The sequence below is a fragment of the Ambystoma mexicanum genome, chromosome 14 (assembly GCF_040938575.1).
Source record: "Ambystoma mexicanum isolate Mex_15411 chromosome 14, UKY_AmexF1_1, whole genome shotgun sequence".
NCBI classification, from domain to species: Eukaryota; Metazoa; Chordata; class Amphibia; order Caudata; family Ambystomatidae; genus Ambystoma; species Ambystoma mexicanum.
Window position 1 is genome coordinate 601187388 of NC_090940.1, and position 24972 is coordinate 601212359.

The following is a 24972-nucleotide window of genomic DNA, read 5'->3' on the forward strand; positions in this document are numbered from 1 at the left end:
CAGTAGAACGCTTGCTGCACTGCGGATTTTCAACGTTGTATTTTGTACCTCAAAGACTTGGCTGCAACCATTTTAAATACTTCCCTCTCCCTACTCTTCCCTTACCATGTCCAGTGCAACCATTTTAAATACTTCCCTCTCCCTACTCTTCCCTTACCATGTCCTGTCTGTACTCCCGTTTGTCCAAAACAATGCTATGGTTTTACTTCATATTTTTATAATGTTTATCATATTTAATATTGTATGTAGTTAACTACAGCATCAGCAATTATCATATTTACTATGATGTATTTCACTTTTCATACAATTTACTGTAATGTCTACTTAATTATTCTTAACTTTCAATAAAAATCAATTAACTAAAAAAAAATAAGCGAGGCTGTGCTGGTGGAAAGTGAATTTCGCCGACTGCGTCATACTAGGGAACATCAACGCGCCCCGTGCTTCCCGCGCTCCACACCGAGCGTGGTCACCCTTGACCACGCCCTTTCGCCCACGTGACACTGCGCGACACCACGTACGTTTTACCCACACGTAACATGGCCGCCGCTCGCGAGCGCGGAAGCCTCGGTTGCGAAGTGGCCACTTCCTGTTTTGAAGAGGGCAGGGTTATGCGAAGCGGAAAGGCCTGCATTTGGCTCTGGAGCTCCCCTAGGCGGTGGATGCGAGTTATGACATGGTCAGTGGGGTCGTGCTTGCCCTCGCAGCCACTACTTGAAAGCAGTGGTGTGTTATATGGCCTGGGAGATGCCTTGGCTTGAGTCTCCACCGTTAATTCTAAATTCGTTTGCCTTATCTCCCAATGTTATTTTATAAAGCTCATCCACATTTTCCGATGGTTCGTTTGATTTGTATCCCATTAATAATGCCTGGGGATCCTTTTGTAAAAATCACATTGCATGTTTTTTCACATGTTGAAAACCTCAGGAGGTGGGAAGACCTATGCTTTGCAGGGTCACCCTATATAAGTAATTGGGTTGAATATTTTTGGCCAGTTTAAACGCTTGCTGATTGATCCCACTCAAGTCTATGGAAGACTGATCTTGTTGGGTGGGTAAAATTAGTCCAGGTGGGCAGTCACCCTCTATACAAGGGCTGAGTTGGCAGGTAGGTAAACTAGCCCTCGCCATAGCTCTCAACCATTTATGTTGCAAAGGCGGGTGAAAACACCCGTTTTTTTTTTTGCCGGGTGAGAGCCCATTGAAATGAATGGGTTTGAAGGAGGCTTGGCGGGTGAGTCAGTTCTTTACAAGGCAGGTGACACCCGCCAAACGCATGTAAATTGAGAGCTATGCCATATCTCCGTAATTCTTTTAGGCCATGACCATTCAATTGCAGATGGAGCCGCCTGAAGATGTCGGATGGTGGGGGCCTATTTCAACATGATGTTTAGGGCCCACCCTCGCCTTACGACTGGGGAAAACAATTGCATGTGCTGTGTGGTGTTTATATTGAAAAGAAGTACAACGAATGCTGCAGGTTGTTAATAGCTGCAGGTTATCGTGGGCACGCCGGCAAGGAGCCAAAACACGAATGGGGTAATTTTGAGCCTTGTGTAAATGGGCTGTTACGGGACTCTACAGTGTAAAAGCACAGCTCCCAACGATGGGGGGTGAAAGCCCATTCATTTATATGGAAGGTTAGAGAGATTGGCGGGTGAGAGAGCTGCTTTGAGGGCGGGTGACACCCGCCAAAAGCGTGTGAGTTGAGAGGTATGGAAAAAGCCTTTCACATTTTTTTTTACGCTGTAGGTTTCTGTCAGAGCCCATTTTCCTAGATTTGTATGACGGTGAGGAGGGGCAGAATGTGACTTATGTTTCCACCACCTCCCTTCCTCTTCACCATACAAATACTCTAGCATTTGGGCCTCATGTATTTTTATGCCAGCGCAAATGCTGAGAATCCCTGTCTTTTTGATAGACACATAGATCTGTTCCCATGTGCTCGATTGTGGCATAAAGGAGTGATAGGAAATTCTAAGCAAAGGGCTGGGAGGATAGCTCGGGGGTAATGTGTTTGTCTTGGAAGCAAAACAATGCAGAGCAACACAGGTTCAAATCCCGGTAGTACACTCGGAGCCTGGGCTCTAGTATTAAGGGTGTTAAAAAAGATTAATTAAGGCAGTATGATGTCATTTAATGCAGCCTTTTTCACCCAAAAATACCTGTGGGACCTTAACAAAATTCTAATAAATGAATGTCCCATGGAATTAACAATGATATGTGCGGCCATTGGCAAACGCAGTATAACGGGCAGAGCTGCAGCCCTGGCACTTATAGTGCAGTATATTCTATAAGGTTTCTCCCGATAACATAGCTATTTCTACGTGAAAGGGAGCCAAACTCTTGCCATTCCTATTTTATTGGAAGAGCAGATCACTATGAAATGCTTCCAAAGAAAGCCTTGCTTTGAATAGGCATAATCTGAAATATTGATCTAATCAAATTATTTTCACTTCCGTTTATAGTTTATTAACTGCAGTACAAGTAAGAAAAAAGTGAAATGTCTTCTCAGATGTTATTTTAGTTACCAATTGGATACAACTCTGCATGAATAAGTGAAGTCAAGGTTGACTTATGTTCTTTTTTTCAACAGAGTGACCTTGCCTTTGACCTAATATCAGAAAAGTTTGATTTCTTATCAATTCTGAACGACCATCCTGGAAATAGAATTTACCAGCGAAAAATACAGGTAGATTGTTCATTCCTTTTTGTTTGAAGTGTTCCAGGCAAAGCATCTTGCTGCAGCAAATGGACCAGAATATATTGTTTTTGAGTAAATGATTAACATGTGCATTGCTTAACGACCTGAAAAGAACAATGCAGTAAAACCATGTACCACACCTATTTATACTAAATATTTACCTATGGTAATCCAATTCAACTAGCCATGTTACTTTCACACCAGTTCAGGAAATGCATCTTCAGATGACATTATAGAGAATGGCGATCCCCTCTAATTTTTCAGCAAAATATTCAAATTCTCAATAAAAATTATTTCAGAGAATTCATGAACTAATAGGCTGGATAGGAGAGATAGTAGGTAAATCCAGCATGCAGAATCGGACAGCAATAATCATTATGTCAGACCCGTTGTATGTATTCGGTTATAGGCCAGAATAATCTGACAAACCCTTTAGTTGGCGACATTTCAGAATCGTTAAATGTTCTCTTCTGCTGCCCACCCATCAATAATGAAACACAGCCCCACTGATCTAGACTTATAAACCCTCTCTTGTACTTTATCTAATTTGGGGGGGCATATATCGCACATTACTAAACCTTTTATTATCAGGGTCTTAAAGCTTGATCGTCTCCCCTGCTCTAAAACAAAGCACTCTTTGACATTTCTGTTGAGTATAGGGTGGGTCTGCTGAATCTCTCTGATCGCAAACCATTGCTTCTTTTAGTGCTAATTTTGCTTATTACCGGCCCCTGGCTGTTTGATATTTTACACCTGTTGCCTCCTGCTTGTGATTCCATGAGTTTTGTGGATCTCTTGATCTAGAGCGGATGGATTTTTGTTGTTGAAAAAGTCACACATTTCACGGTATCTGGAGACCCACTGAAAGAGCTATCATCATATGCCACTTCCACTGGGTTACCGGTACAATTTTCAATTCAGATCACTGGTACTAACCAGCGCACAAAACAAGAAGTGGATGTTCCCAAAGTGGGGAACTCCCGTCCCCTGCACACTGTCTAAGATCTGTCAAAACAGACCAATAATTTTTAACCATATGGTGTCTGATATTCAAATCACCCTATGTAGTTAATGCTCTTCAAATGTATTATATACTGTTCATACAAAATAATTGAAATAGATTTTTTTCATAAGTATTAATAAACCAAAACGTTCATGATTAACACAAGCTTCAATTTAACTCCTCATTTGATGGCCCAACGCGTTTCGAGTATTCACTCTTCATCAGGGGCAAAATTCACAATTTCAAAGTTTCTACAAAAGCAAAACAAATTACGGAAGAAAGTTTTAATTAATAATATTATAAAACTTAAACAAATCTACTGTGCAACAACAGTTTGTGGCAATCAAAACAATATACATCTTCAAACCAAGCATGATAAATACATGATATGGGTAACACCTATGTAGTGCTTCAACATTGTCATTAACATTATCAACCTAATGGTGTACATTTTAAATTAAATTGGTGAATTCAACACTCCCATCGGTCCAGAAAACTAAGGACTATTTATTTGAACCAAACCTATAGATAAGTGTATGATTGAAGAATAAGTATTAAAGATGTGAAGAGAAGTGAATTCTGCTGACCTTGTGTTTAGGAAGTATTTTTCAAACTGGAATAGAACGTTTTCTTAAAATGGATGAAAAAACATTCAGCAGCATATGTGGGAGGGGCTATCACCCAGGGAGTACAGGATATTAACTGTAAAAAAATAGTAATTGGGGATATTAAGGGCTGAATAGGCACAGTTAACAAAAATAAATTTGTGTTAAAAAAGTAGGTGCTGACCTTATTAGGTGAATGTGCCACATAACACTCCAGCCACCGCAGTAGTTTCCAAAAGGAATGTGTATAAAGCCCGTACTCTATTTCAACGAGTAATCAAAAAGACTCCACATCAGCGAACTGCATGGGAGGGAAGAAAGAGTATACAAAAAGTACTTAGTCTCATGGGGTAATGGACCGGGTCTACAGTAACCCAGAATATAAATCAATTCAAGACTTACTTATTACACGAAAAAGAAGTCGCTCCGCAGAACACGCGAAGAATCGCAGGAGCAGGCGCCGCTGCAGGAGGATGTCCACTTAATATAGCGTCATTAGGGTGACGATTGCGCGTCCTACGACACACACGTCATAGTGTGATCCCGTCAGCGGGAGCTGACGTCATCGTGTGCATGCGTCGTGCTATTGTCCGGTAATTAGCATGATTGAAATGAAAGACGCGGCCGCGTCAGAATTAGATGTGTCAGAAGCACATGAGCGTGATGACAGCTAAAGTTCTCCATATACGATTGTAAGGAGAAGTGGAACGCATAAAAATGCATTCCGAAAACCGGTCTACATCGAGCGCCCAAATAAATGTAGCCAAACAGAAATGTAGGAATACGGTTCAACAAAATCTGTGAGTGTAATCATAGTTGGTGTTACTTAGACAATTGTATATCCATATGGGAAGAATAACTCAGAAGTAGTAGAAGGTGAAGGGGTGGAATCTATATCCTACGAAAGATGGTCATGGACATAGAATATGATCTATTGTTATTGTCAAAAAATAATGTTAACCTCAAATGACAAAATAAAATGTTCACTCTGTTGCTGTTCCATCTATGGATTCACAATCTGATACATGACATGCACATCTGTATGTATACAGTACTTGAATATTCAAAGTAAGCAACTCCTATGTAGTAATGACTTCTGATACAATATTCAACTCATTTAACAGTATCTGGATGTGATGTCTCTGGGGTAGTTACGTCCCATTAAATAAGGTAAAACTGATGGAAACTACTAAATAGAGGAATGGTAGCTGTTTTATAGAAAAGGTCCCAGATAGTAATCTTCATTAATCCCTAGTGGGTTAAGAGAGTCAAGGCGATGGATCCAGTATAATTCTCTTTGAGATCTCTTTTTTAGATCTCCTCCTCTTGGGAGCGGGTGGAGTACCTCAAGTATAACCACTCTCATTTGTGCAACATTGTGTTTGTGATCTCAAAAATGCCTGTAGACGGGTGACTTAATATTTTTGGTTCTGATGTTTGATTTATGCTCCGTCCATCTTTCTTTGGCTTTCCTGGCTGTTTTGCCCACGTAGTATTTACCACATGGGCATAGTAGCGTGTAAATGACATTTTTTGAATCACATGTAGCATATTGTTTGAGTGGAATTTTGTTGCCTGTATTGGCATGTCTAATGTGATCACCCTTAATTACATTTGAGCAGTGTTGGCAGTTGAGACACGGAAAAGTTTCATTCTTTGGTTTGCTCAGGGTGCTTTGTGTAGATTTTCTTACTTGTTCTGCTTTGATCAATCTGTCTCTAAAATTACTGCCCCTTTTAAATGCTAGCATGGGTGGTTCTGGAAAAAGAGTATTCAACTGAGGGTCTGTTTTGATAAGGTCCCAGTTTTATGGATTATCCGCTTTATTTGAAAGCTTTGACTAGAATATCTTAGTGTATGTATTAAGTTGTTTTTGATATTCCTTGGTTTACCATATAGTCAACTTCTAAGAATCAAAAGGATCACTTCCGATACAGAAAAACTACAGGATGAATTTAGGATCCTAAAAAACAGATTTATTGAAAGAGGATTCCCTGAAGACCTAGTGGAAAATGCGATACAGAGAACAGAAACACAGTCGTGAAGAACTTTTGACACAGAAAATAAGTAAGTCTTGAATTGATTTATATTCTGGGTTGCTGTAGACCCGTTCCATTATACCATGAGACTAAGTACTTTTTGTATACTCTTTCTTCCCTCCCATGCGGTTCGCTGATGTGGAGTCTTTTTGATCACTCATTGAAATAGAGTACGGGCTTGATACACATTCCTTTTGGAAACTACTGTGGTGGCTGGAGTGTCATCATGTGGCACATACACCTAATAAGGTCAGCACCTACTTTTTAACACACATTTCTTTTTGTTAATTGTGCCTATTCAGCCCTTAATATCCCTGATTACTATTTTTTACAGGTAGTATCCTGTACTCCCTGGGTGATAGCCCCTCCCACATATGCTGCCAGATGTTTTTTCATCCATTTTAAGAAAACGTTCTATTCCAGTTTGAAAAATACTTCCTAAACACAAGGTCAGCAGAATTCACTTCTCTTCACATCTTTTTTACTTATTCTTCAATCATACTCTTATCTATAGGTTTGGTTCAAATAAATAGTCCTTAGTTTTCTGGACCGATTGGAGTGTTTATTTCACTAATTTAATTTAAAATGTATATCATTAGGTTGATAACAATGTTGATGACAATGTTGAAGCACTACATAGGTGTTACCCATATCTTGTATTTATCATGCTTGGTTTGAAGATGTATATTGTTTTGATTGCCACAAACTGTTGTTGCACAGTAGATTTGTTTAAGTTTTATAATATTATTCATTAGTACTTTCTTCCGTAATTTGTTTTGCTTTTGTAGAAACTTTGAAATTGTGAATTTTGCCCCTGATGAAGAGTGAATACTCGAAACGCGTTGGGCCATCAAATGATGAATTAAATTGAAGCTCTTGTGTTAATCATGAAAGTTTTGGTTTATTAATACTTATGAAAGAATTATATTTCAATTATTTTGTATGAACAGTATATAATACATTTGAAGAGCATTAACTACATAGGGTGATTAGAATATCAGACATCATACGGTTAAAAATTATTGGTCTGTTTTGACAGATCTTAGACAATGTGCAGGGGACGGGAGTTCCCCACTTTGGGAACATCCACTTTTGTTTTGTTATTGTACCAACCCAGATGCCAAGGTTGAGATTATCTCCCCCGCACCTCAAAATATTTGTAAACATTTTTCTTATAACCATTTGAGTATTTATTTCAAACTATTCACAAATATTGTTACTATTAGATGTGCATAGTGCTGTATTTCTTTTCACTAACCAGCACACAGTCGTCCTCTCGGATGTCTGCCCTTTTTGTGCCCCTACTGCTATGCCCATATAACCTCATTTTTGCTTTCTGGTTGTGATAATTTTTTCCCGCTACTAGCCCTAAACATCTTGGTAGTCCTATCCCAAGTCTTTCTAGCATAGGGTATCCAGTGATTTTGCAGCAGAATATTCACAGCACACATTTTGTAGTGCACAATATTCATTGCAACGAAATTCGCAGAAAATATAAAAATGAAAAAACAAACAAGTGGTTGGTTTCTTAAAGGGGGTAATGAGTTTGTAGAGTTTGTGGCTTAATATGGAGCTGCACCAGCATTTTGCACCCGCAAATCGGTAAAAAAGTAAATGATACCAAAAATCAGTGGTAAAAACCCATGAAACCCAGCCTAGGAGCAAGGCAGATTCGTATTGATTTGTGGGACTGTGAGGGTGTTGTGATACGCTCTCTGTGCCGGGCACAGTGCTTGTTTCGGTAAAACATTTTTATTTAGCGCACTCTGTGTTGTTCCCATTTAGTGTCCTTCGTACCTCTCAAACATGCCATTATCTACTGGCCACAGTGGTGTGATTTATCTCAAACATTGAATATTCATTTAAGTAAACTCTATGAATTAATCTGTTAAATTGAGGTCTATTTTTCTTTTGAATTCTGAAAATCTCTGTGGTAAAATATGATGTCACAGCTTTGAATCACTGCGATCCTGATTCAGACTTTCATCTATTTCAGACAGATGACATTAGTTAAAATTGAGCTCGGTCTGAAAGTGCTGGGAACTATTTAGCTCCTGGTTGTAGTATGGAAGACCTTGGTTAGCTTGACCCCAAAAGGGAGCTACTTTTGACTCCACAGGTCATAATAACATATTTATGTGATATTAGCTATATGTGTTGTGGAATGCCCACAAATGCTTATTAGATCACATCTAGAAGATATTTAAAGTGTAATAGGTCATATATAATGGCAAAAATGCGGTAGTTTGTATTACATGTTGGGGTTACATTTGCAACACGCTGTATACTAGCTCCTCATTCCCCAAAGGTAGCTCCTGCTTCCTGAGGGATGCCTGACACCCAGTAGCTACTTTTTAACCCCAGCTCATCAAATCCGTACTTTGATATATGTTGGTATTATCACCTGGTACTATGAAACCGTAATCTGAGGCAGTAAAATCTATAAAACAAGCTATCGCTTTTATGATGCAAGCATAAATACACAAAAAGAGAACACTAACAATTCCTTTCTGCTCAAAGGAAAATATGTAACCTGGTTCTTGAGTTCATCAGAGGTTAGAAACCCTGGTTCTGATTGCTGGCTTTGTCGCTTAGCAGAAAACGCAAAGTCCTGGCCAAATCGCCTCATTTTTCTGTGATTAAATTGTAAATATGCAGGGGGGTGAGCCTGCTACACAACAATACCCTATGGGTGGCAGTAAACAGGTCCTCACAGGAAGAGACTTTTCTCTTAGAGATAAGGACTCCCATTCCAGAAAGCAACTCCCTGAATTTCTCTCATGTGAACCATCAATAACATCCATGTTTCATAGAAGTCCATCAGAGCAAGACACTGTTATTGTAATATTAGCCCTAACATTCATCTTGAAGATATGTCTGCCAAAACCACTGAGACAAAGAAGAGAAGTTTGCGAGTAATACAGACCACTGCACGGTTTAAAGTCAACCAAACGAAGAAGCCTAGACGAGTAAGACCGAATACTCATCAAAGAGAGACTTGATCTTACTCTGGGGAGGACCCCAAGCTTGGATAGAAGAATGGAAGAGGAACTCAAGGTAGAGTGTGAAGCCCACAAAGGTTGAACCTGGGAGGGACCGGGAGCTGCCGAGTACCAAGAGATCCTTGGCAACAAGGGTCTGGCCAGTAGGCGTACCGAAGATGCACAGAGAAAACAGAGAACTGTGTCGTGCAGGGGAAGAGAACCCTGGGCAAAGGAGAACCAAGTGAGCAGTGGCGTGACCTGGGAAAGGTGGACGGTCCAGTCCAGAAAAGGCACTGAGACCACTGCAGCTGTGGCTACGAAGGGCCACACCGAAGAACCAAGAAGGGTCAGCATCACCTTAGAAGCCGTTTTGATGCTGAGAGCTATCCAATGCCGAAGAGAGATCCGGTAACACTAGCTCATGAACAAGAAGATAACTGGAGAGGCGGGAGACCCGGAAAAGCGTACCAGGAGCAGGGACACATGCAGCCTACTCGTCCCAGTGACACAATCAGTATTTCTAAGAGTTGTGAGACAGGCATGGTATCAAGAGATGACACAGACAACAGATTACAAGTTTTAAAAAATATTTTATTTCAATGTCTGGATGCTGTAAGGACTAAGCTGCCCTATAACTAAGGTAGGGATTTCTCCTGCCTGTAATCCTGGGAGGATAGCTCGGCAGCAATGTGTTGGCCTTGAAAGCAAAACGACACAAAGCTACACAGGTTCGATCCCCGGGTCCGCACTTAGAAACCTCTGGGTACTTAAGCGTGTTATAAATACGCAACTAAGACGACAACAAAAAAAATTACGCAACTAAAACAATTCCTGTAACAGCGCCTCAATGCCCGCGGGCTGTGTGAGCACTTTAAAAATGAACAAATAAAGAAAACTATGGGAAGTCTGTGTCTGTAAGTCCAAATCAAAAAGTATGTCTGTGTCAACAACCTATGCTTATCCTCACATCTAGAGAAAACGTTGTGTGCGTATTTAGCCAACAGCATAGTGTTCAAAAGTAAAGTCTCAGCAGTTCTTAGCTTCAGAGTTTTTGGGTTCCCTTCCCCAAGTTCAATACAGTATAGTTCACACACAGGAGGTCTTGAGGTTCCCTTCCCCAAGACAGTGGGCCTCATTACAAGTTTACCGGTCTGGGAACTATGGTACCGGTAAGCTTGCTGGTACCGTAGTTCCCGGACCAGCAAATTACGAGTTGTGCTCGCAGGTGCTTTTCTGCCCGCCAGGTCGGACCTGGCAGGCAGAGTGGCACCCGCGAGCACAGCATGCCGCATGCACCGCCACCATTCACAAATGGCGGCGGTGCATGCAGCTTCCCCATTCCCGTTGAGCCCTGGAATTTTTTCTGGCGCCCTGGAATGGGCAATTACCGGGTCCATCGGGGTTGTAATACGCCAGTAATTGCCCAATCCAGGGCACCAGAAAAAAATGACTCCGGCGGCAGCCATCCCTGTAATACAGGCACGGCTGTCCGCCAGGGTCGTAGTGAGGCCCAGTGTCTCTTAGTTCTTTCAACTTTCAGGGTTCCCGTCCCCAAGTTCAAAACATCGCTTATACTACTTTCATCCGCTCGGTGTTCAATACAAGAAATCAATAGGTCTGTTTAACCCACCTTCTGACTTGCCTTACCAATTGTTTCACAGTTCTTCATGAATAATTGCCAACGTCCTTTGCTGGTTAACATTTAGGGGTCTCTGGTCTAGGTGCGATTGTCAGACCACATGGTACACCCATCACAGGTCATTCAAACAGGAACCCTCAGCTTCTCCTTGACTTGATTTGTGATGTCTATGTTCTTCACAGTGGGGAACTCCCTGCTCTAGGCGCAATTGTCGGACAACACGCTCCACCCATTACAGGTCACACAATCATGAATTCCCTTAACCTTGTTTGGCGCCTTTTTAGGCTCTTCTGACTCCTCGTACTGGTATGCACTTTGGTTATTTGTAACACTCTTCTGTTAATGTGACACTCTTCTGCATCAGTCTTTTGTTTTACCATAGACTTATGGGCCTTTCTCACACTGATTGTTAGAATACTTAAACGATTGTTCAATATTCCATATGCTTTAGTTTTGCCACAATGCTGCTTACATGCAGTCTGACATTCAGTGTGTCTGTTTAACTTCAAATGTTCGGTCGGTGTCTGATATGTTGTGATCTTATTCAAATGATACTTGTTAGCTTCAAATGTTTAGTCGACGTTTGATATTCCGTGATCTTAGTCAAATAACACATGTCAAATATTCGGTCGGCCTTCAATATACTGAATTTGTAGTTTCAATTAAGTTCCGTGTCCAATACAAGTCAAATTCTCTTGGACCGTCACTTGCCTGCAGTCTCTCTGTGACCTCTGACACTCACTGGCGCCTCATGTTTCTCCAGCGGCTGCTCCTTTTGTCCCGACTGTATTGCCCGGCTTCACAAAAGATGCAGACTCCCTCTCTCTCGTGCTCTCTCTCGTGCTCTCTCTCTCTCGTGCTCTCTCTCTCTCGTGCTCTCTCTCTCGTGTTCTCTCTCTCGTGTTCTCTCTCTCTCGTGCTCTCTCTCTCTTTCTCTCGTTCTGATAAGGAGCCAAAGGAATACATAGTCCAGACCCAGAGGAGGGACATTTGGGTTCCTCCAAAGTATTGGAGAAAAGGAACCTTACTGAGACACTTCAAGAAGATGCATTCAAAAGGGGTGCACATCCACATACAGCGAGGTGAATAAGTTAATCTCCAAAAAGAAATGGGGTTCCAGGACGGTGGAAAAGTACCAGAGAAGAAGTAAAGGAATTAATCAAAGATATAGTCAAGAACTATTTGAACATCACCTATTAGGGTCAAACAGCCTATGCAGGAGAAGGGAATCATTCTCCTGGACCTTTGTTGGTTTTCCCTAATGGTAGGGCCGGAATAGATTAGTTTTAAGACGCAGGAAAGACTGTTTGTTTATTTTTTGGACTTCTCTACAGACGAGAAGCACACTATTTAGTTTTGTTAGGTAGGGAAACAAGTAGACAATTTTTCTTATTATTTTAATAACCCACTCATTGAATATGGCAAACACTACTGTCTCCTTCTTCTGACCAACCACATATGGTACCAGTAGTGGGATGCTAGCCAACTGACAAAAGTACAACAGTACATGCATTAATGCCTACATTTGGGATACCTGAGTAAAGGGAGAAACACCCGTTTGAAATTATTTTTGGTGCGTTCCATTTTTGTGCTCTGTGTGCCTTGCGTGCCTCCCCTGATTCCTGCTTCCCCATTTCAAACTGGTACGGCCACTGTTGCTATCGCTAGTGGTCCGTCTGAACGAGGATTCTGTCCAGACACCTTTGAGTGGCCACATCCAAGGTGTCATTTAGATTTGCAGTTGTTGTTTGGTAACTAGGGGCGGGGCGTGCCAGGAGATACGGGGGTGATGTATGATCGTCTGTGGGGGAGGGGGAAGAAGGTCAAGTTTCAGTGTGCCGCTGCGAACGCTGCCGGCATCTGCAGTGGTTTGGAAGTATAGTTGTATTGTCAGGTTTTGGCCAATGCTTCTGTGTGCAGGTCAATCACAGTATAGAGTGTGTGAAGGTTTCAAGAGGAGGAATAAAAAAGCCGGGTTTTGAGGGACTTTCGGAATGCAAGGTGATTGTCAATGTTGCAGATGTGGAGGGGTATAGAGTTTCAGATGGTCGGAGCTTGGACGGAGAAGGAGGATCGTGGCAGTCTGGTGCAGTTGTATTGGCAGATAACTAGGAGAAATGCTGCACTGGATTTGAGTGTCCTGGAGGGGGGGTAGCGTGTGAGTTTGTTTTGGAGGAATTCCGGGCCTGTATTGTGGATGGCAGAATGATTAATGCACATGGCTTCAAAGGTAGCTCGTCGACCAATAGGGAGCCAGTGGAGGACTCTCAGTGTAAGGCTGATGTGTTCTCTGGGGGGGGGGCAATGAGCAGGTGGGCCGGAGCATTTTGGATTCTGTGCAGTTTCCTAAACTGGAATGCTGGTTCACCTAAATAAAGGCAGTTTGCATATTCTAAGCGGGAGAGGGTGATGGAGAGGATGGCGGAGATTCAGTGAGGATATGTGAGTTATGGGAAGCTACGCCTGTGGAAGAAGCAGGTTCTGGATATGGCGGTGATGTGTTTGGGAGAGGGATAAATCCATATCCTGCGTGCATCTAAGATTTTTTACCGATGTCGAGGTATCATGGGACCTATAGAGTGAGGCCAGGGGATGGGTTGGGGAAGGAGTGCAGTTTCTTCGCAGACTGGATTTCTGTTTTTCCAGGGTTGAGGATGAGGTGGTTGGCTGTCATCCAGTGGTCAGTATCCCAGAGGCATGATGACAGATCAGGGCGGATGGAGCCTGGTGATTTTGGGATTTTAAGGATGATCTGGGTATAGTTTGCCTAGTTGTAGCAGGTGAGATTGTGGGAGCAGATGAGTGCGGGGTGTGGGCTCAGATAAATATTGAAGAGGAGGGGAGATGGGAATGCTCGCTGTAGGACTCCTTTCAGCACTGGGTGGGATTTAGAGGTGAAAGGGTGGAGGAGCATGATTTGTGAGTGATTAGAGACAAAACAGGAGATCCAAGTGAGGGCAGTGTCTTTGATTCTTAACGAGTATAGCCTTTCTAGGAGAATGGTGTGGTTAATGGTATCGAAGGCGACGGGTCAAGGAGAACGAGTACAGCGCATCTTTGAGCATCCGCTGTTCTTTTTAGGTCATCCCAAATGGACACTAGGAAGGATGCCGTTCCTTGGAGGGGTCTGAAGCCAGATTGGGCAGGGTCAAAGAGGTTTTTGGCTTCAGTGAAGTGGCATAGTTGCTTGTATGCTATGCGGTCCATGAGTTTGTCCATGAAGCGGGTGTTGGAAATGAGCCGGTAGTTCTTGAGTACCTATGTGATAAGGCATTGGATAGGGATTGGGGGTTGGGTTGAGGAGGGGTTGAGCAACATGCCAATTTGAATTCAGAGAAAATTCTATGCAGTTCCTTGCTTGGGTTGCGAGAGTTCAAGATTCTATTCCCATAGAATGCTTTTTTGGTGTTTATGATTTCCGATCTGTAAGCCCTTGTTAGTCTTGCTAGCTGGGTTTTGTTTTGAGGGAGTTGGATTTGTTCTTCAGGTCCGTTCCAGACGGTGGTTGAGGGCTTTCAGAGATTTTAGGTGGGTGGTGTACCACCTGGGTGTGGGGCCTGATCTCAGAAATGTATGTTTTGTTATGTTATAAGTTATGTTATATGTTCATATAGAGCGCACATGCGCCCTAAGGCATCTTGGCGCTAAACAGAGGTGAGTGACCAGGAACAGGCAAATCAAGAAAGGTAATCAAAATAAAAGGGTCTTCAGGGCATGCCGAAAGGCCAGATGGTTGGAGGTTGCACGCAGTGCCCAAGGCAGTTGGTTCCAGGCAGTAGCGGCAGCCACAGAGAAGGCACGGCCGCCAGTCCTGGTCCGTCTAACATAGGGGACAAGTAGTAGCGGTGCAGACAGGAATGTAGTGGACAAATATTTCTTGGAGATATCCAGCTCCTAGCTTATAGAAAGCACGATGCACCAGGCACATGGATTTAAACAAGATTTGCTTTTCGATTGGGAGCCAGTGCAGTTGTCTCAGGAGCGGTGCCATATGTGTGCGTGCCAGGGGGTGCATGATTACTCTGGCCGCTGCATCTGAAGCATTTGCAAGCAGTTTATTGGGTAGCATGGTTGGCAAAGATATAAGGAGTTACAGTAATCAACTGTACTGAGAACCATCGCTGCTACCACCGGAGCATGAAACTGAGCAGGAATGAAGGCAAGAACCTTCCTCAGAATGCGCAACTTAAAGTGGCCGGATTTGCAGACTGCTCCCACTTGCTCGGACATAGCCAAGGAAGAGAAGAACTTAACCCCCAAGTTTCTCACTACAAGGGACGGAGAAGGGAAGGGGCCAAGAGAAACAGGCCAGAAATCAGGGGTCCAATAAATGAGTGGACTGGTTGTTCCCCCTACGAGGACCTCTGTCTTACTGCCATTAAGTTTAAGAGAGTTATTTGCCATCCAGGCACCCAAGTCCTCTAAACAGCTCCTTTGCCGAGTTGCTGTCTCAGGCCGAGAGAGATCTAGGCAGACCAGAATTTGTGTATCGTCTGCATAGGAATAAAAATGGAAACCATGGACATGATAAAAAGAAGAGGGCAAATATAGATATTAAAGACAACAGGCGAGAGTGCAGAACCCTGTGGGACTCCACAAGAACAGTGAAAAGGGTTCAGAACAGAAAGGTGGCATGAAAACTGACCGAGCAATGGACACGCAATCGAGGCCTAGCTTCTCAGGAGGTGATGCAGGCTGGTTCTTAAGTACAGTGTAGTCCCCGAACCCCCACAAAGGAATGTCCACACACTGTATTACTGAAAACACAGTCTTTATATAATTTAATATTCAAAGGTATGTACTTGATCACAATAACGCACTTTGTGCTCGGAAGTCATTAATGATAAATAAATACAATTCTAAAGTGGTACCACCAATGTTATCAAATCTCATTAAAGTGCATCAACTGTACGTTTAGAATGTCACACAGATTAATAACGAGGAAACCAGCAATAGAGATAGGAAGGGACGCAAGATGGTTGAAACAATAGGCAGAATGCTGGCCCCGTTACCTAGACACAGTTCTGTGTGGAGATCCCCCCCAACCTGGGCAACTTGTAAATAAAGATATATCGCACAAGCCCAGTCCATATGTTCAATAGTCTCATTTCTTCCTGTTAAGGTTTTACCCCCCTCCCCCAATGTACCTGGTGGAGTAGAGTTCTCAGACGATGCGCCGACCGATCCTTCTTGAATGCCTCCCTTTCAGTTCAGGCGGGAGCCACGGATCGTCGAGAGGCGTCAGGGTACTTGGTGTTCGGTGTTGGGGAATCGACGGCCCTTCTTGAGTGCCCTCCCTTTAAGGCGGGAGTCACGGGTCGTCGAACGTCCGACAGTGAACAGGGTGAACTACGGCAGGGAACTGGCAGCTTCGGTATTAGCGGTGCTAGTCGACGACAGAGTGTTGGCGTCCTGCGAGGAAGAGGCGTGCGGGGCACCTCGGTGACGATAGTTCTGGACCGCAAAGAGATGATGAACAACTGTGGTCCAGCAAGGGCGTCGAGTCGTCGGCGTCTCTGTGGTCTTTAGGTGGCGGGAAACCCACCGGTGGATGCTCTTCGGCGCGTCGACGGTCGGGCCTTCTCCAGCGGGAGACAAGCGAGTGACGATGCAGACGAGAGCATCCGATGATCAATTGAAGTTCTTATGCAAACGGGAGGACGGCAGCTCCGGACGGCGGCATCGACAGTGGCGGACAACAGTCCGGGTGCTTCTCCTTGGAGTTCTGCAGCAGTCCCCGTATCGGGTCGGCAGCCTGTCGAAGGTCTGTCTTACAGGGAGCGTTGGCAAAGATCAGCTGTGCACGATGTTCCCTCGTAGCTCGGGAAGAGGGCGCCTTACCAGGTCCTCTCTGGGTCAGTCCTTGGAAACACATCGGCCTTCAGATAGCGAGGGAGAGCCACAGCACTCCTTCCCGTCCAACAGGGTTTCAAGGTTAAGCATCAGTTTCTCCAGTTACTCGTCGTAGTGGACTTCAGCTTCTGAACACCCTTCCTAGCAGTGAGAGGTCCCCAGATATACTGTTGATCTCACATTCATTCCGCTGGGTCACACTCAAGCATCCAATCACGACTACGGGCATTCATGCAGGCAGGCAGCCAATCAGGCACACAGGGTATTCAGGCCATTCACTTCTCTCCAGACACTCACAACAAGTTGTGTATTGGGACAATTACCGATCCATTCAACACTCCAAGCTGCATTCATACCGGTTTCGGGCAGGGTTGTCTCAGTCATTGTGTCAACCACCAGATACTAGACACCCACAACACAGAATGCATATTCGTCACACACTCTATTCACCCAGGTCCCACCCACAGGAGGTACCCACAACATACATCACCGGGAAGGCTCCAGCTAGTCTGGCCGGTCTTCACAACACCATATATGGCATTTCCACCCAACAGCCAGTCAGGGGGAAGGGACAGAGTCAGGGCTTCCCAGGACTTTGAGAAACAAGGTAATGGGTAATAAAAAGCAAGAGGCCAACAGGGCCATCTTGTTTTCCATCAGGAATCAACTGATCCCAATGGCAGGGCCGGGGTATCCCAAAATGGAGAATACTCTGCGCACCTGTCAAATTCAGCATGGAGCTGCCACCAGCCCATACCCTGCTCTGTGGGCCACCCACAGGCGCCCAAAAACATACACTAGGGGCACAGGGTTGTACCCCCACCCATGGGTGCCATAAGGGGTATCCCACGGGTCCGTTCACCAACCAAAAGAAAGAGCGCTGCACCGCCAGGAGTCCCACATGAACTCCTGCGCGGAAAACGCGACAGAACACACGATAAAGAGCATTAAAGGACAAGGATACGGAGGCCCTGTCCCTCTGATGCATTTCCAGCATCACAATCTTTCAGCCAGGAAGGCTGCAAACCAGTTCAGTACCTCGCCTCCTAGGCCCGCGCTCGACAGACGGGAGATCAGGATAGAATGATCTACCGTGTCGAATGCAGCCGACAGATCGAGCAGGAGGAGAGCTTCCACACCGCATTGGTCAACTAGGCGGGTGAGATCATCAAATACAGAGTTCAGAACAGATTCGGTTCCTCTCCCTTGTCTGAAACCAGACTGAAAGATATCAAAATACCCAGACATTTCCATAAAGGATGACCGGAGAGGAGTGACCAAAGCCTCAAGCACCTTCATCAGAGATGGAAGAAGAGAGATGGGACGAAAGTTAGCCAGCACAGCTGGATCCAGAGAGGGCTTCTGCAATAACGGGAACACACGGGCATGCTTCAGAGAGCTAGGAACAAACCCCTCTTTGAAGGATAAATTCACTGCCGATGTAATATGAGTGATCAGGTCTGTGGAGATATTTTTAAGCACATCCAATGGAATAGCATCAGCAGGCGACGCAATGTCCTGTCAGAGAAGACGGGAAAGGAGAGCCTTGGGTTTTTTACAATGGGCGGCTCGGAGGCTGTGTGCTTGGAAGCAGTCCAGTCAGGGTTATCTCTAATGTCTTTGCAGATAGCAGCAATTTTTGAATGAAAGAAGGAAGAAAGGGAATCGCAGAGCGCTTGTGAGGGCTCCATAGAGTTCCTTGTCTTAGTCAGAGTGGAGAGGGATTGCACTGGCTCAAAGAGTGCTTTAGGCTAATTGACCGCATGCTCAATCTTTCCACTAAAAAGATTATTTGCCATCAGACTACCTTTCTGAGAGGCAGAGAGAGCATGGCGAAAAGCAGTTTTATTAGCAACCGTGTAATTGGTCCGCCATTTTCTTTCGGCCTGTTTGCATTTAAGCTTTAAGGTTCTAAGTTCATCCAAAAACCATGGTTCGGATACATGGGCTCTTTCCTTTCATAATTTGACTGGTGCTAACTGATCGGCCACCGTCAGAAAGGACGTGTCTAATATCTCTGAAGTGCAGGGTGTGTGACATGCACAGTGAGAAAGAAGAGAAGCTGACAACACAGGAGTTTCGACCTTGCGCCAGTCCCTTTTCAGACTGGTCAGCTTAGGGGGGCCTTTAGCGGGCCCTGGGGTGAGGATATTGAAAGAAATCAAAAAGTGATCGGACCAGATGACTGACAAAATAGAGGTAATAGTGATCACTGACATCGGGGCACAAATAAAGTCTGTGTTACCTAGCTGATGTGTAGTGTAAGTGATTTCAATCCGGCACTTCAACTAAGTCAATGCCTAGTATGGGATGCCTAATGGAAACCCTTATTTATATATTTTTATGTCAAGTTAGTTTAATTCTGGTTGATGTACCCTTATATAACGCCCCTCTCTTTGAATTCCCCTGGTCTCACTGAACCCAGAAATAGGTTTGTTTTGCAAATTAAAAGATTTATTTGAAGAATTGAACAATATATATGCTTTTATGAATATGAACAATATCTGAATATCACACTTATGAGTATGAACAATGATCAGCAATGGTTCATATTACAATATCAACAATCTCTTTCATCAATTAGGAGTAGGAATAGGAAGAAGAATGTAGCAGAGAATACTTTGTTTGGTTCAAGGAAATGCAATGATAGGAAAGAATGCAAGACAGAAATAAAACTTGATATGACTTCAATCAAAGACAATGTGATCACTCTTTCCCCTGTTACTACTCACTCCCCCCAACATGCAATATGAAGATATGGAATGAGGGCACACAGGTATCAGGAATACAATCAACAATGCAGTTCAATTCCCCCCCCCCCCTAGCAAGCTTAGAGAGAACAGGAATGCTTTAAAAACAGGTCAAAATGCTTTTGAATGTGATTTGCAATGAATGGAAAAATGCTAAAATTGATTTTAATTCGCTAAGTGAGATTCAGAACTAGTGAGAGTTGCTTAGGATTGGTTCAGGTCAACACTAGCAATGATTATAGAATGATTAGCAGATGGAAAACGAAATTCAGAAGTTGAAAGCAAGAAATAGCTGTTTTTACAGGTGGTGAAATTGAGCCAAATTACGGAAGAACTATAAGAAATTGGAATGTCATTTTGGGTTTGTTTGAAAGCTGAGGATGTTAGCTTAAAACTGGGCGTACGGTTCAGAAGTTAGAGGTTTTGCAAAGGTAGATTTTTCAGAAACAAGAGTCAAGATTTCAAAAATGAAAGGTGCGCTTTAAAGATTAGGAATCAAGATGGACTTATACTAAGGGGCTATGAAAGTACAAGATACCCAACGGGACAACCACCAGAACAGGGCGTCTTCCACTCTGATTGTTGTGCGCCAGGACACTTGACTTTCTTCAGAAAATATCAGCGCACAGATGATTATCGCTACAATTATCACAGGCTATATAATTTCAGGATGGACACAAGATTCTATAATGCAGTTCTGGACTGGTTGAAATGGATTGAATAGGATTACTTTAAACTAAGAGATGACTATGTACAGTTCTATACTAAATACTCACTCCTATGGCTTTAGAAAGGAATGGGCCCGTCAAAGATCTGGTCAGGGGTTTGGCTGGGATTCTCTCGCCACCGGACAGGATTCAGGGCACCGGGACTCTGCTCTCAGCAAGGCACTCTGGTCTGCGCGGCCTCTTGGGCTAGATATGACGGGTTCTGGGTTACAGCTCTGCTCTGTGGGTCTGGATCTTGGTTCTAGCACGGGGTTCTTAGCTAGAATAGCAAAACAGCTCAGCCAGGCTGTTGGATTTTGTGGTGCCCCTTGGAAGTTTAGGGGTTAAAATCAGGTTGCTTAAGATTCTGAAGGCCAGCTGAGAAGAGTTCAGCTTTTGGGTTGGGCCTTTCTGCTTCAAAGTTCTAGAGTCTGGTTTCTGGATCTATGTCTGGAGCCTGGATCTTCCTGCAGGGTGCTTCGCCAAGGAATCAGTTGATGAGTGGAAAGTATGTGTCTGTGGGTCCTCAACAGTCCCTATTTATCCATTTTCCAAAGTGGGTGGGAAGGCTGATTGTCTATGCCCAACCCTCTAAGGATCTGATAGGTCAGAGAATTCCCTGTCCCCTGATTTGAGAAGGGAACCGTGTGTCATAGTGATGCTGCCATTTACAACCTAGGGAAGAACCTCCCCTTTGCTTTTACTTGGAAAATCCATTTTCCCCAAAAAAACATATTTCCCATAGGCACAACTTTTTCATATTATATATACACATCACAGATTAATTAAGGCACGTCTCTGTTCCAGTCCCATGTTCCTACGAGTTGCGGTTCACAAATGAGTTTTTTTCCCGCTTTTGGTTGATTACACATTTTCGGATCTGTACAATTTTTTACATATACATGCACATACCATCTGGTCATACTTCTGTCATTTTTCATGTTCCTAGCACAACCACACTAGCTACAATATTAAAAATATTTGTGGTTCAATCTCAGAACATCGCACAGATTCCAGATTAGTTTTAAACTGAGCACATTTTTCATTTTAATAATCTCTAAGTTTCATATTTTTGTCAGTTCGGTACAATATTTTAGAAGTATTTTACTTAAACATATATTTAATCCAATGTCAAATCCACATTTTCAGTCTGGCCCGCCTCCAAAGCTTGGCTGAGTCAGAGAGTCACATGGCTTGTCTTCCTGCCAGGGCAGTTTCTATTGACCCCCAAATTAGCATTTCCATTCAGCTCAAGGGAGCCCTTTGTTTGCACTCAGAGCAACAGGCCAGGGTGCCCCTCCCATTTCCTTTTCACACCAGCCTGCCAGTTTCTTAGCAGAGCACAGGGGGGATATTCCTTTGTTGGGTAAAAGGGTGTGGAATGTCTTTGAAGCTCAGTTTGGGAAACTTTAACTTTTAAACACAATGTTTGAAATTGTCTTGTCTTAAAATATAACTTACATTTTTAACAAATATATCAAACAATTTCTTCAAGCCTTTTTAGAATATAGTTTTGAATTGTATCCACCTCTTAGGCTTCTGATAGCAAGTCTTTCTTTGGCATAGTTTGAGTTCAATGTACAACTTTACACATGAGCAGTTTTAAATCGCCGGCTTCTGACAGAGGTGAGAAATGGTACTACACCCCATTTTTGACAGATTTCTTCCAGCTCAACCATCCTCAAAAGTGGACTTTGTTCAGATAATATATACTTCTGTGGACATTGTATTTATGTGGATTCTTGAAGTAGAATGATGTTCACCACCCAACAAAGAGGTTGGATCTTTTCGGGTGGTTTGTGAGCCATGATTTTTGTAATTTTGACAGCCAGGGAAAAAACAGATTTTTAAAACCGCTGTTTCTTGTGCAATGATTTTGCTCTGTGGGCAGCCAAATGATGGGTTTTGGCAGTGGTCTCCTGTGTTCCCACTGACATAGGCAAAAGTGGATGGCGGCCTATTTTTCAGATTTTTTTACTGCGCACTTTCTGGTGATTTTTAGCAAGCAGCATGCTTTCCGGCGGCCATTCTGATGTTTCTGCGGCAAGCAATGCACAGTAGTGTTGCAGGGCCTGGACTAGTGGGTTGAAACATCCCACAAGCCCCCCTCTTGTGATTTTGCATTGATCGTCCATCAATGGGAATTCGCAAGACTGGGATGTCAGTTTCATCTCTTCTGATTCCACAATTGGCAAAGTTCGTCATCTTTTCCTCCATCAGGGGTGGATCGATCGGTTCTCCTCGCCAGTCCTGATGGGAGTATTGAGCGATACTCCGGGCCCCTCGGATCTTTGCTCCCCGTCCCCGGGTAGTCCTCCTTGGTTAGTCTCCATGGTTTCCAATTAACTATAGGTTATCTCCTAGGATGACAAAGCAAAAATATATTTGTAGACATTTCCCCACCACTATTAATGTAGTGGGGCGGACACATACATTTTGATAATCAGGACACATTCTTTTATAGACTATGTATGGAATATTTTAGAGTTGGAATTTTATGGAGCTGGAGTGGCCCCCTCTGGGGTTCCAGAAGACTCCTCCAGTTGCTGCAGAGTGTGCCTAGGATGGCAACACTTTAGCTGATTAATATGGACCCACTTATCTTCCCCTCTGCCATAACTGCCTTTGGCTATGCGGATCTTGTAGGCGACTGGTGAGATTTTGTCTACAATTTCAAAAGGACCCCTCCAGGTAGGCAGACATTTTCGCTGTTTGGCCTGTTTCCTTTGGAAATTGTTTAAGTAGACCCAGTCTCCTACATTGTATTCCTTTCTGGTAGTCTTTAAGTCATAGTGGGTCTTCATGCTGTTGGCTGATCTTTCTAGATTTCGCTGAGCATAGGCAAAAGCATGTTGAATGTGTTTTCTTAGATTTTCAACCTACTCATGAGTTGTGGAGGAATTTATCAATGTCTGCTCTTGGGTTCTGTAGAGCAGATGCTGGGGAAGCACCATCCTGCGTCCAGTCATCGGCTCAAACAGTGACATTTTAGTTGCAGATGAAGGGGTATATCTGATGGCCTTTAGGACAAGAGGTAATCGAATATCCCAACTTGGCCCAGAATCTGCCACAAACTTTTTTAATATGCTCACAATTGTTATATTATATCTCTCTACTGCACGACTAGAGGCTGGCTGATAAGCAATGTGTAGCTTCCTTTTAACCCCAAGTATCTCCCATATCTTTGTCATTACTTTGATGGTGAAATGGCTACCTCTGTCTGACTCAAACCTTTGGGGTAGTACAAAACACAAAAAGATGTGGTTGATCATCAGGGCAGCTGCTGTTTCTGCCTTGCAGTTTTGGGCCGGGAGACATTCCACCCATTTAGTAAACAAGCATGTCATGGTCAACATGTACTTGTTCCCCCTAGAGGAGCGAATCACGGGCCTAATGAAATCTACTTGCAAATCTGACCATGGCACTGTCATCCCCCTCTTTTGGAGAGGCGGACGGTGTGTGAGGGATGTTGGCTGAAATTGTGCACACACAAGACGCCCTTCAAGTATTGGTCGAGGTCCTGCCCCATGTGTGGCGAGTATGCGACCTCTTAAGATTTCAAGTGTTGTATGAAACCCCCTATGACCGGCTGTGGCCGCATCATGGGTGTGACTTAACATCAGGCTTCGGAATGAGATAAGAACCACCCACTAATCCTGGCCAGCTAGGGATTTCCTCACCAACAAACCGGCTTGGATTCGGAACATTTTTGGACATTTCATCAACACTCTGAGGTCCTCTTTCCCAATGTAATCGCTATCCGTCGGGAAAGTTCTCTGGGTCCTCAATGTGTTGATAAAACTTACCAATTATTGGATCCCCTTTTTGAGCCGTAATCAAATCAGCATCTGGGGTATCCTTACTCCATAGTGCAGTTGAAAAATCACTGTGAGGATTTGTCTGGGACCTAGTGATAGCAGTGACCTGGATTTCCCCCAATAGGGACTCAATCTCTATTAGATCCCTTTGGATGGCCCCGGTTTTGGCCAGCTTATCAGCTAAGTCATTTCCAGTTTTGTCTGGTCCCTCTACTTTGGAATGACCCTTGATCTTTTTCCAGAGGGTGGTCATCCCATTCGAGGTGACCAGATCATCAATATTTTGAATTAACTTCCCATGTTTCAAGGGTTTGTTATTAGCACATAACATGCCTCTGCTTTTCCAATTAACCAGGTGCTCCACAAACCCGTTCCATACATAATCCGAATCTGTGATTATGACCAGTTCGTGGAGTTGATGTTGGACAGCAGTGAGGATGGCTTGATGCACAGCCATCAACTCTGCCACTTGACTACTTCGGGGACCAATCTTGTACCCAGCAGAGGGTCCTGGGGTCTCATTCACCCATGCATTCCCTACGCCGGCCACAAGTTCTTTTTCACTGTTGTTGTCAACATAGTAAGAGCATCCATCCACTTAGACAGTGGGCATTCCCTCACACTTGTCTTCTTCAAAGACTTTGTGTGGGGAATTGAGGTATGCCTCGATGTTGTCCTTGATTTTTAGACTTACGTCCTCGAGACAGTTTTCTCTGGCACAATCATGCAGGTCAGCCAGACCTTGCGCGGAGGGACTCTTCTTGTTTTGGCCATATCTCACCTCCACAGGAACGCCTTGCATTGACAGAATCCAGGAAGTAATTTGGGAATTACTCACATTTCCGACCCGGATTCTGTCACTTTGGAGATA

General features: G+C 43.7%; 1 protein-coding gene across 1 annotated transcript in view; it reads left to right on the forward strand.

The window, feature by feature from the left end:
* Positions 1 to 533: 533 nt before the first annotated feature.
* OTUB2 (OTU deubiquitinase, ubiquitin aldehyde binding 2) overlaps positions 534 to 24972 on the forward strand; it is a 91490-nt gene continuing 67051 nt past the window's right edge. Inside the window, exons 1-2 of the mRNA XM_069637981.1 lie at positions 534 to 679; positions 2596 to 2691. Coding sequence (XP_069494082.1) covers positions 677 to 679; positions 2596 to 2691 — 99 coding nt within the window. The 5' untranslated portion in view covers positions 534 to 676. The remainder of the gene's footprint in view (positions 680 to 2595; positions 2692 to 24972) is intronic.